The 12,500-nt window shown below is 54.0% G+C and overlaps 1 protein-coding gene across 1 annotated transcript in view; it reads right to left on the reverse strand.

The window, feature by feature from the left end:
* Positions 1-12,500, reverse strand: part of wnk4b (WNK lysine deficient protein kinase 4b) — a 45,081-nt gene that overhangs the window by 7,805 nt on the left and 24,776 nt on the right. The window contains exons 5-11 of the mRNA XM_084677543.1: positions 6,713-6,801; positions 5,586-5,805; positions 3,625-4,336; positions 2,536-2,735; positions 1,961-2,034; positions 1,062-1,197; positions 666-782 (exon numbers count right to left, since the gene is read on the reverse strand). Coding sequence (XP_084533669.1) covers positions 666-782; positions 1,062-1,197; positions 1,961-2,034; positions 2,536-2,735; positions 3,625-4,336; positions 5,586-5,805; positions 6,713-6,801 — 1,548 coding nt within the window. The remainder of the gene's footprint in view (positions 1-665; positions 783-1,061; positions 1,198-1,960; positions 2,035-2,535; positions 2,736-3,624; positions 4,337-5,585; positions 5,806-6,712; positions 6,802-12,500) is intronic.

Below are 12,500 nucleotides of genomic sequence, written 5' to 3' on the forward strand. Positions count from 1 at the left end.
AGGAGGAGCAGGAGGAACTCATTAAACACCTGGAGACACCAGAACAGGTCACAGAACAGGTCACAGAACAGGTCACCAAATGAACCCAGCGGATCTCCAACATTTCTGGCTTCAGAACCCCCTTTACCTGATTTCTGAATACAAGTACCCCCAATACCTGTATTATACTGTGTAAAAACACCAATATATTCATGATCTAGTATTTCTTCCCCACTATCTCTGCAGTGCTCCTTAATAACAACCTTTCGTTCGAATCAGGTGTGTTGGACGAGGGAAACCTCGAGAACACACAGGACAGTGAGCCCTGAGGACCTGGGTTGAAGAACACAGCTTTAGATGGCCCAGTGAGCACACTGACAAAGTACGTCAACAGGACTCTCACGGTGAGGTGAGACGTTGGACTGTGACCGCCGTGATCGAGCTGTGGGACGCTTCCTTGTTTATGGGGCATGACCTTGTGACCTACGTGGAGACAGAGCACTTTTGTTCCCCGACCGATGGTGGCTCTTCGATCCCGTCATGTGACAGTGACTACAGGTCACCGGGAGGTCATCAGCGAGGTCATCAGTGAGGAGGGAAGATCGGCAGCTCAGCAGTTCTACCACTCTGGGGTTACGTAACACACACACACACACACACACACCGACAGACAGACGGATAACTACCATGACAGCTGCAATGTCCTCGGGGTAATCTCCGTCCAGGTCGAACTTAAAGGTCACCATCTTGCTGTTGTGTGTCTGAAGCTGGCACTCCACCACGCGATCAGCCTTGTCTGACAACTACAGGACACACACACACACACACACCTGATTACAACCACGACCCCAAAACAGAGAAAGACAGCAACTGTACAATATGTAGTCCACTCTTCCGTGGTGCCCTACTTAAGGAGACCAGTCACTAAAGATCTAAGGATTTGGAGTGGAGATAAGGCGAAGGGACAACGTGAAGATCCAAAGATCTCCCACCAGGTTCTCAGCAGAACCGTGACGGACTGACAGCCTGGCTCCAGCGCACACAGATCCGGAAGGTTCTGCCCAGACCGGATGGTTCCTTACCCCAGTGATCCGAAGGCGGGAGCGGGCTCTCCTCCTGAACAGCTTGGCGCCTGTGCGCTTGCTGGCACCCTTGGCACTCCTCTCTGATTGGCCCTCGTTGCCGTCACTCAACCCGGACGTCACGTCGGAAGCGTAGCTGAAGGGAGGTTCAGGAAGTGAGGTCACACAGAGTGACGTCATGCCACGTCATACTGGGTTGATACAGTGAAGGGTACTGAGGCCTGTTATATATGTTGTGCATCATCCTCTGTTGCCTCTTCTTAGGCCAGATTGGAAATGAGGATCTATTTATTGACCATGTGGAGTGCTATGACTCAGGGAGTCTCTCGTTTGAAACCAGTGTCCTTCTGGGCTCTGTCACACCACTGACCTTCAACCCACGTTATTAACCTTGACAGACGCACACACACGCACACTCACCGTCTGACAGTTTGTATAATTACGCACTGGAAATGGGGTGATTGCTGATTGTGTGTGTGTGTGTGTGGGAGAGGTCACGTGTGTGTGTGCGGGAGAGGTGACTTGTGTGTGTGTCTGTATGTGTGTGTGTGTGTCATACAGAAAGGGAAGTACCCTCCAGTAGAGCACTATAGTGCAGTCAAGTGACATCATAAATCAAAGCTTATATATACACTAACCTCCCGCAACCCCCCCCCCCCCCCCCATCACACACACCCACACACACAAACAAACACACACCCGCACACACAAACCCACACACACACACCTGTCTCTTGGGTTTTAATGGGTAGTTCAAGTGGAAATTGTTCCCATGTTCCAAGGTTAAAAGGCCTTAGCAGATCAAGAGCTGACCCATAGCATGGACCCTCCTGTATTAGTAGAGCAGCTATTGGAATGCATTCATACAGGGCTATACCACCGCACCACGTCTGGGTTACCTGTCCACCGGCGAGGAGAAACCACTGGCAGATCCAGAAGTGAGCCGCTCGGCATTGTGGGACACGGCAATGCTCTGGGGGGGGAGGGGGGGGGGGGGGAGAGAGGAGTAGGCACAGGGTTGCTATCAGAATAGTCTGCTGAGGTAGGCAGCTAAATTTACCCAGCCATGGATCTAGTGAGGAGGGCTGTCTTGGTCTCTGGGGCCTGGTCACCCCAGTTACCTGGCACTCAGGCCCCAAGCTGTTGACTCGGTTCTTTAAGCAGCGCAACTGGATTGTTCCAGCAGGGAGAGCTCTGTCATGCTGGTATAGCATTACTGTGGCTGGAGGTGCTGGGTCATTCTGACCCCGCTGATGTCTGGGGCAAGGTGAAGGTGGGGTCATGTGACTACGGACTACGGAGGTCACTTCCTGGAGTTTGACAGTCGAACTGTATAGATTCTCTCAATACATTCTGGATTTAGATTTCCTTCTGTTCCTGGCTAAACACTGTTCTGGCTAGCAGGTGGATAAGCTAGGCTCTTAGCTCCTCCCTCCTCTGACCTCATGCCCCTGCCTTCCTATGAGGTCCCTACCGTGGGGAAGCACAGAGCAGGGATTGGTGGAGCCGATGTGGGCGGGGCCTCAATGGGCGGAGTTTCGATGTGAGGAGCTTCAACGGTTGGTGGAACGGTGGTGGGGAGGGCGGTGGGGGCGTGGCTTCCGGGAAGGGGCGGGGCTTCTCCCGCCTCCTGTAGACCTGAGCAGCTCAGGTAGCCGTCTGTCTCACAGTCCGCTGTAATGGCAACAAGCACAGATAGGGGTGGGGCAGGGGGGGGGGGGGGATGGTGGAGAGAGGGAGGCAGGCTTAAGAGGGGGAGGATAAAGGATAAAGCAGGCCGTGGGCCCAGACCACTCTCAGGGGTAACCACGGTAACCACAACAAACAGCTGGGATTAGCCTGCTTTAGCTTGATATGAGGACACCACTGCTGCAGCTATCAGATCCCCCCCCCCCCCCACATGCGACCCTGCCTACTCATTCTGTTACCCTTCCAAATATAAACACACTGACACACGCACACACCACTTTAAAGGGCATGGGTATGCAAGCTACACATGTACACAACATGTTTGTGGTTGAACCTGTGTGACATGAGAGGTACTGGTTCTGTATGCACTCTGAGAAAGCAGGCCGAGCTTGTTTCAATCCGCCCTCTGTCCAATCAGTGCAGTGTAAGGGGTTAAGGTGTTTGACGTCTGGGTCTACCATATCAGCTGGTTCTACACTGTGCAGTGTGTGCAGCCTCGTCTTCAGACTCTGATCACCAGCTGTCTGTGTGTTATCACAGGGTGGGCTCACACTAAGCTACCTCAACTGCACAGGTATTTCCTTGGCGAAATGTACATGGAAAATCTATTTCGGTCTCCTTCCCTTCTCCCTCTAATCCACTTTTCCTGCCCTCCTCTGCTCGACTCCAACTGTCCTCTCCTCCATTCTTCCTCTCCTCTCCCTCTCCTCTATTCCTCCTCTCCTCTCCCTCTCCAATCTTCCTCTCCTCTCCCTCTTCATTCTTCCTCTCCTTTCCCTCTCCTCCATTCTCCCTCTCCTCTCCATCTCCTCCATTCTCCCTCTCTTCTCCCTCTCCTGTACGTGTTGCGTGTGGGGCACAGCTTGTTCCTCACAGGTGGCGGAGGAGTTGTTGGAGGCCGAGCGGATGTTGTAGTGCTCTCTCTGCTGGGAGTCCTGCTCCCCAACATCGGCCACTAGGCTGGCGTTGAGGCCCGAGTCCACCGAGCCGTCGAGGGGCCACAGGGCGGGGCCCGACACCGTCAGCGTGGGAGGAGCCTGTGTGCCAGGCTGGGCGGGGCTGGGGGACTGTGTGGGAGGAGCCTGTGTGGCAGGCTGGGCGGGGCTAGGGGACTGTGTGGGAGGAGCCTGTGTGCCAGGCTGGGCGGGGCTGGGGGACTGTGTGGGAGGAGCCTGTGTGCCAGGCTGGGCAGGGCCAGGGGACTGTGTGGGAGGAGCCTGTGTGCCAGGCTGGGCGGGGCTGGGGGACTGTGTGGGAGGAGCCTGTGTGCCAGTCTGGGCGGGGCTAGGGGACTGTGTGGGAGGAGCCTGTGTGCCAGGGTGGGCGGGGCTAGCGGACTGTGTGGTAGGAGTCTGTGTGCCAGGGTTGGCGGGGCTGTGGGATTGCGTGGGAGGAGCTAAGGGAGGTTTGGGGGCGGGGGCTGGCTCAGGCTCCTCCTCCTCGATGACTGTTTCCTGCCGGGAACGCAGGGCCTCCTGGGCGAGGCGGCGATGTTTCTCCCGCTGGCGTTTGATGGCGGTGACCCGGTCGCGAATCGCCTTGGCAACCAGCTTGTAGTCGGCCTCACAGACGAAGCCGAGCACCACCTGGAGAGTTAGGAGAGGGGGAGAGGGAGACAGGGGGAGAGGGAGACAGGGGGAGAGGGGGAGAGGGAGACAGGGGGAGAGGGGGAGAGGGAGACAGGGGGAGAGGGGGAGAGGGAGACAGGGGGAGAGGGAGACAGGGGGAGAGGGAGACAGGGGGAGAGGGGGACAGGGGGAGAGGGGGAGAGGGAGACAGGGGGAGAGGGGGAGAGGGAGACAGGGGGAGAGGGAGACAGGGGAGAGGGGGACAGGGGGAGAGGGAGACAGGGGGAGAGGGAGACAGGGGGAGAGGGGTACAGGGGGAGAGGGAGACAGGGGGAGAGGGAGACAGGGGGAGAGGGGGAGAGGGAGACAGGGGGAAAGGGAGATAGGGGGAGAGGGAGAGACGGAGACGGGGAGAGGGAGACAGGGGGAGAGGGAGATAGGGGGAGAGGGAGACAGGGGGAGAGGGAGACAGGGGGAGAGGGAGACGGGGAGAGGGAGACGGGGAGAGGGAGATAGGGGGAGAGGGAGACAGGGGGAGAGGGAGACAGGGGGAGAGGGAGACGGGGAGAGGGAGATAGGGGGAGAGGGAGACAAGGGGACAGGGAGACAGGGGGAGAGGGGGAGAGAAGAACTTAGGTGATCAGCTGCATTCTCATTTGACAAGGCCAGGGCCAACACCCGTGGTGGTAACTTGAGCACTTCCCTTGACCACATGCAGGTCCCCGAGAGGTGTGTAAGGTTCCTGAACCGAGAAAGCAAAGGCCTTTGACCTTTGACCCCGTCTTTTAGTCTGTCAGAATTCAGTGTTGATAGACTCTGACCAAACGGATGCAGCTGTTAGTGGTAGTAGTAAATCAACGTAGAGATAGAATGCCTTTGTACCTCAAACGTAATTCCATGTGATGCCGTTTTATGTCTGTCTGAGTGGGTAAGACCCCCTGGCAGAGAAGACAAATCCCACCTCTGCTGCAAACCTTTTCTTCGTGAATTAACTAGGAGACTAGGGGTCAGATGGCTGAGCGGTTAGGGAGTAGGGCTATTAATCAGAAGGTTGCCGGTTCTAATCCCTGGCCGTACAAAATGACGTTGTGTCCTTGGGCAAGGCACTTCACCCTACTTGCCTCGGGGAGAATGTCCCTGTACTTACTGTAAGTCGCTCTGGATAAGAGCGTCTGCTAAATGACTCAATGTAAATGTAAAAAAAAAAAAAGAATTCTACATCCTCCAGGAAGTCTTTGAGCGTCCCAGAAATGGCCCCCCTCCTCACCATCTCCTGGGCCACCTCCTCGGGCACGTCCTTGTAGAGCTCGAACAGGAACTCGATGGCGTTGTTGTCCTTGTACTTCCCGTGCAGCTTCTTGGTGTCGTCCATGCGCAGCCACAGCTTCAGGCCCGACTTGACCGTGTCGTCCTCCTCGGCCAGCTCCACGTGGACGCCGTTGTTCTCCTGGAAGAACGTGTGCTCCAGCAGGTCCTGGATGGTGTACCTGGGGGGAGGGCGGAGAGGGCGGCAGGAGAGAGGAGGGGGGGGGAGGAGCAAGGAAGTCGTGAGTGGGGATGGGCGGGACCAGAAGAGAGGGGAGGGGGGGAAAGGAACTTGAATGAAGCATTGCTTGCAGCGGGGGGTAGGTCACTTTAGTCACATGTGGGGTGGGGGGGGGGGGTCATACTGGATGACAGGGTCACTTTAGTCAGATGTGGGGTGGGTCATACTGGATGACAGGGTCACTTTAGTCAGATGTGGGGTGCGGGGGGGGGCGCAATCTGGTTGACAGAGTGGTGTAGAGAGGTCAGGATATACGCGAGGCTTACGGGGGGTGTACACTGGTAACAGGACCTCCAGAGTTTACAGGCCATGAGAGACAGATAGATTACCCCACAAGTGTGTGTGTGTTTGTGTGTGTGTGTGTTTGTCAGCTGAGGCAGGTGTATTCTGACATCATTAACGACAGGCCCGCCAGCCATGATCAATAACCTTTGGTTCTGTCGCCCTGGCAACACGGCAACATTTGAAGTGTGTTTGTCTGAAGTCACTTCGCGGTTATTTTTAGCGACGACCCAGTCGGATCAATGCTGACAGGGATGCTGAATGAGCCAGTAAAGCTGTTGAACTCACAAGCACAGACTGCATCTGTGGTTTAACAGCGACGAGTGATGCAATCAATCTTTTTTTTGTTCCCATGTCAGTTTCTTGAGCAACACCGTGTTTTCTCGTAGCTTAACAAAGCTTAGCAAACCAACTCGGCGGGTGCGATGCGTGGGTCTGGTGAGAGGGGATCGTCTGGCATGGCACTGTCTGTCTAAGAAGACAAACCTTGACCTACCCCTTGGCTTATAGAACACACAATGCCACAGAGATCTTTTCAAAATAAAAGTCTTCTCAGGTGACTGTACCTCTCGTCGTTGTTCATGCGGATGCATCCCTCGATGATCTCTTTAAGCTCAGGGACTTTGACTTTGTAGAAGCTATCTGGTTTCATGCCCTGTGCGGGTGAGGGAGAGAAAGAGAATGACCTGGTTAGTAATATCTTTTTGCCCTGAGAAGGTGAGGAGAGAGAGAATGACCTGGTTAGTAATATATTTTTGCCCTGAGAGGGGGAGGAGAGAGAGAGACCTGGTTAGTAATATCAACCCCGTCACTGCCGCTCCAGAGTGACGCGCCGCATGACAGACATCAGACCCAGGGAAGTGGTGACGACAGAGCCAGCGAGGGAACAGACGCAGACAGACGGCAGGGAAGAAACATGAGCCCAGCTGGACAGCTAGCAGACTGCCCTGGTGTCCGGGAACACCACCACAACGCTACTGTCTTCACGACACGACGCATTAGCACGTCACTTTGGATTAGAAAAAAATAAATAACTGGATAAACAGAAGGATAAGGGTCAAAACGTCAAATGGACGTCATCTGAATTGACCGGAACAATTCTCATGATGAAACTAAAAGCATCAGAGGTTCCGTAAATAAAATAAAAAACATGTCATGAATTTCCTTCATCCCCACTGACGGCGGGAGGCCGACCGGGCCCACGTCGAACACTGCTTCAGTCCCAGGGCTGCGAGCTAACGGTGCCACTGGGTGTCATACACACTCCTGTGTGCTCCTGTGGACGGCTGTCACCCCCCCAAAGTGGCAAGTGGATGTCACAGCCACAAACCGATAAGTGACTTCCTGTTTCCTGTCGCGGCGCTTTTCCCCCTAACATCCTGCCTTTGTGCGAGCCCAGGCCGGGGCCTTGCCAGAGGCCGCTGTGTGCCGCTCTGCCTCGGCAGAGGAGGTAACTCTAGAACCAGCCTCGAGGGGGGGTAAGCTGATACGCACGTCGAGTAAGGTGCAGTCTGAAACACACTGCAGAGGCAGCCTTGCTTGTGACAAACGGACTGAGATCAACTGCGTATCAGCGTTCCAGCCAGGTCTGGTGAGCTTACACACACACACACACACACACACACACACACACAGGGAAAACAGTGTGGGTGGTATTGTTCGCCCAAACCACCAGAGATCATCTGCACCACATGAAAATCTGAGTCACTCTCATTGGGGACCATAAATAGTGTGTGTGTGTCTAGCAGGAATGAGAAAATACACAGGTGAGAACACACACACCCTTCCTCACAACACACACACGGACACACACACACACAGACACACACGGAGACAGACACACACACACTCACTGGCACAGCCTGTCATGGATGGTTGAGCGGCGATGAGGCTGGAGAACTTTAGAGCTGTGAGGTGGATCTGCTTCATTCAATATTCAGCAAGCGGAAAACTCCGGCAAGGTGGGGGGTAGTAAGCAAGGGAAAAAAGCTTGGTCACACACACACGCACACACACACGCAAACACACCCACACACACAAGTCAAAGCTCGGTTTAAAGGACATGTCGACAAACGAGTTGTTTTGGCCAAAGCATCCTGTTAACACGCTGCATGAAGTCATGTTCGGTTACACAACCCCTCACGAAGACTCTGTGGGATAACTCTGGATCGGGGAACAGTCCAAGGTCTGTGGAACAGGAACAGAACCAGCGCCGCCTGACGACTGCTGTGAACTATGCACCAATAAATCAAAACGGAACAACTGGAACTGTGTGGACCGCTCAGAGCGGACCCGAGTATTCCTGCGGCCCGCGGATACGGCCAAAAACACGAGCGACGTCTGCCTCAGTGAGGGTGAAGAGCTTGTTTATGGAAAAGAGGCTGTGGTTTGATGCTCTGTGGTGTAACCAGACCAGATAATCACCCTGGACGGCTTCTCAGAAGCAGGAAGAGGACAACGTCACCGCACGCACGCACACACACACACACACAGATCCATCCATAGCTTTCGCAAGTGGATAATAGTCCTGGGATGGTTAGAGGTTGCAAAACAGAGGTAGCTCTGTGTTTTGTAGGTGGGAAGCATCGCTCTCCATTAACTCACCACACAGAACCCTGAGGCAATAACACCAAGGGGACTGTCTTGGACACACGAAACACACAGCTTCGAACACACATAAAAAACACAACTTTGACAACAGACACTCACAAACACGCCCACGCACAACCTCTAATACACGCACGAACACACAACCTCAAAAACACAAACGCACAAAGACTGTACGTGGTTCTTCCAAATATTTCCAAATCTACTTTGCCCTGGTCGCAGAAACCTCAGTGAATGTGAAATCCGTTTCGGGGTTACCTCGGAGACCAACCCAGACAAAGCGATGAAGATGAGATCAGAGTCCAGGAGATACAGAGGATTATTGTCCTAGTGGGGCCACCATAATGGCCTCGGAACCACATCCCCCTGGGATCTGGAAATGGCGAGAGCCATGAGAAGATGGAGGGTGATGAAAGATGATGGGTCATTTCTCACCGGCTGTTATCGCCTTGATCACGCTCCACCCTCTGCATCTCTGTCCTGTCCTCTCCTCTCCCCTGTCCCTCTCTCTAACTCCTTCCCTCGTTCTCTTAATGAGAAATGTCCTCAGTTCACCCGCAGCTGAGAGCAGGCACGTCAACCAAATTGTTTCCATCAGCAGTACAGGTCTTTCCAAGTACGCTAGATGTTCTAGATGAAGGGACATCATCGTCACAGGCTGGTGTGGTCCAACACCAGCAGCACGCCTCAGAAAAACACACAAACACAAGCTGAAAGGCCGTCATTGACTGGTCTAGATGTTTCCATGGCTGTCCTGTCTGGATCCGTGTGTGATCAGCAGGACTGGGATGAAGGAGGATGTATGCAGGTCGTTGCACAGGTCGTTGCACAGACTTCTACTTCGCACAAAAAAAAAAAAAAGATTTCACCCTCCAACCTAATCTTGTAATAATCTTGTTTTTAGACTTTGTATCTCTTTTTAACTTGTTTATGAGTATAACTGGGTTATACAGTATGGTTAATGTTTGTTTGATCTGTGCCCTGGTTATAGAGCCATTTATAACCAGTTTTGTAACTCACCTATGTAGGCCCTTTTCATCTAAGATGTCCTTGAGTGTTTTGAAAAGCGACACCCAATAGAAAGTGTGATTTGTATGATTTATTATTATGACATATACAAGGCAGGTCATGCTGGCAGCTATGCACGACTGCATGGGGAGCATTGTCGACTCCAGGAGAGGAGACAAGTTCAGTCTCCCTGGGAGAGCTCATCCGTAGGGGGTGTATGTACATGTGTGTGATGAGCACCCTGATTCAATCACTGCAGCCTGACTCCCTCTGTTATCTCCATGAGCCCCCTGCTGTATCTCCATGATGCACTCCCTCTCTTTCTAATTTAGCCTTCAGAGATCACCACTCAGGCCCTAACAGTCTCGTCCGCACAGACAAACTGCTCCCTCCCCTCCCTCTTTCTCTCATTCATGTTCTCCCTATTCTACTGGTTAGGGTGATGAAGCGCTATAGTCACGCACACACGGCACACAGGAAGTGCGTCAGGGTTCCTTATTGCCCCGCAGTGATGGATGTGTGCGTGGGCGGGAACGAGGCGGAGGGGGGAGGAGAGGGAGCCGGGAGCGGAGACCGCAGCTAAACACAGCCCTGCTGAGAGGTGAGGGGTTGGAGGAAAGATCCTGGTTCCACGCTGGGAGGTCCTTTTAGTAGCGTTTGTAAACCACACACTGGTGGACACACTGCGCTGAATGCTTGCATGTGTGTGTGGTTTAAAGTATATGTGTGTGTTTGGTTCAAGTATGTGTGTGGTTCAAGTATGTGTGTGTGTGTGTGTGATTAAAGCACGCCGGTGTCAGTCTGATTCAGTCTGGAGGGAGTCAGGGTCAGAGTATGATTCAGTCTGGAGGGAGTCAGGGTCAGAGTCGGATTCAGTCTGGAGGGAGTCAGGGTCAGAGTATGATTCAGTCTGGAGGGAGTCAGGGTCAGATTCAGTCTGGAGGGAGTCAGGGTCAGAGTATGATTCAGTCTGGAGGGAGTCAGGGTCAGAGTATGATTCAGTCTGGAGGGAGTCAGGGTCAGAGTATGATTCAGTCTGGAGGGAGTCAGGGTCAGAGTATGATTCAGTCTGGAGGGAGTCAGGGTCAGAGTATGATTCAGTCTGGAGGGAGTCAGGGTCAGAGTATGATTCAGTCTGGAGGGAGTCAGAGTCAGAGTATGATTCAGTCTGGAGGGAGTCAGGGTCAGAGTATGATTCAGTCTGGAGGGAGTCAGGGTCAGAGTATGATTCAGTCTGGAGGGAGTCAGGGTCAGAGTATGATTCAGTCTGGAGGGAGTCAGGGTCAGAGTATGATTCAGTCTGGAGGGAGTCAGAGTCTGAGAGGTCCTCGTCTCTCGGCCGGTCCACGTCAGGGGAGCCGCTGGGTGAGTCAGCGGGCACTGACGGAGGCTGACGGAGGCTGACGGAGGCTGACGGTAGCTTCTCCTGCATCATCGCCACGTCGCGCTGCTCTTCAGCATCGTGGTGACACCGCACGCAGGAGAAACACACACGCTGTGTATGAGTGTGTGTGGCAGAGCTCTCCTTTATTTCGCTGGCTCCTGGCCTGCGCGCACGCCAGTACGATAAGCCCGTTGTCACGGCAACCGCCCGTTCTGAGAAAGGTAGGAAGCCTTGTTGTTTTTTGTTTTTTTTTGACTCTCCAGAAAAGGGGTGATAATAACCTCTTACTATCAGCCTTCATTCAGCCGTGCTCACTGACCTTTCTATATGAACCTCTGCTGCGTTCACGCGCGCGTGAGAGAGAGAGAGTGTGTATATGTGTGACTTCCCTGTGAAGTGTCATCCTACTACCAAGTGTAATTTTCCCTTTCAGTAGAAGTCATGAACGAGGTCTAATTGGCCACGTGGGTGGATCTGGCTGTCTGTGTCCGCCGTTCAGACAGCCGGCTACCCTCCACGGGACTGGCTCTTTCTCTGGAGCGGAGAGACACTTTGTGATTGGTTGTTCTCCGCTCACATGACTTTGAGAGGCTCGTCTGACGAGATGACGAGCTACCCGAAAGGACCTCACCTGCTCTGACGGAGGAGACGTTTCCTCCTAAGTGTCGGACACCAGAAGTCACGCCGTGTCTTGTTGTTTCCCTCCGCTAGCCGGTGTGTACAGTAAGCAGCTGCGTGGGGGCTGCCAGTCTCACGGAACCGGAGGAAAACCTCCAGCCTTGTCCCTGCTTCACTTCAAGTTTACAACCCTGAGTCGAACGCTTCTTTAAAGCTGACTTACTGCCCCTGTTAAAGCACTCCCACGGCCCTGGGAAACAAGAGATGCCTTACAGTCTTTATGTTAGCTTCCTGGACGCGGCGCTAACGTTTTAAGAGGCTTGACTCTCCCTCCCCAGAGCGGTGACTGTGTCCTCGCCCCCTCAGCCCCCGCAGAGCAGAGTCAGACCACGACACAGAGCCGCACTGTTCCGGAACACCCCCTCGTCCTTCTACTGTTCTACCGTGCGGCCGGTTCTCTCTGGTCAGCTGATAGGGTGAGCCCACACACCCTCTCCCCCACCCTGAAGGCCTCTGTCGGTCCCACTCCCAGCTGCCATCTCTGCTCTCCGAGGTTTGCGCTGCGCGGTGTAGGTGTTTCCGGGCAGAACCGCGATGACTGACTCCAGTGTGTCTAGAACGTTCTCTCGGTTTCAAGGGGGCCACGGAATTGACCTCGGCGCGCCAACGCTCTGGCGTCATGACGACGCCCACATTCTGCATGTGCGGAGAAGCACATGCACATGACACACATTCAG

Source organism: Hypomesus nipponensis, chromosome 17 (assembly GCF_054491055.1).
Source record: "Hypomesus nipponensis isolate SF chromosome 17, ASM5449105v1, whole genome shotgun sequence".
NCBI lineage: Eukaryota > Metazoa > Chordata > Actinopteri > Osmeriformes > Osmeridae > Hypomesus > Hypomesus nipponensis.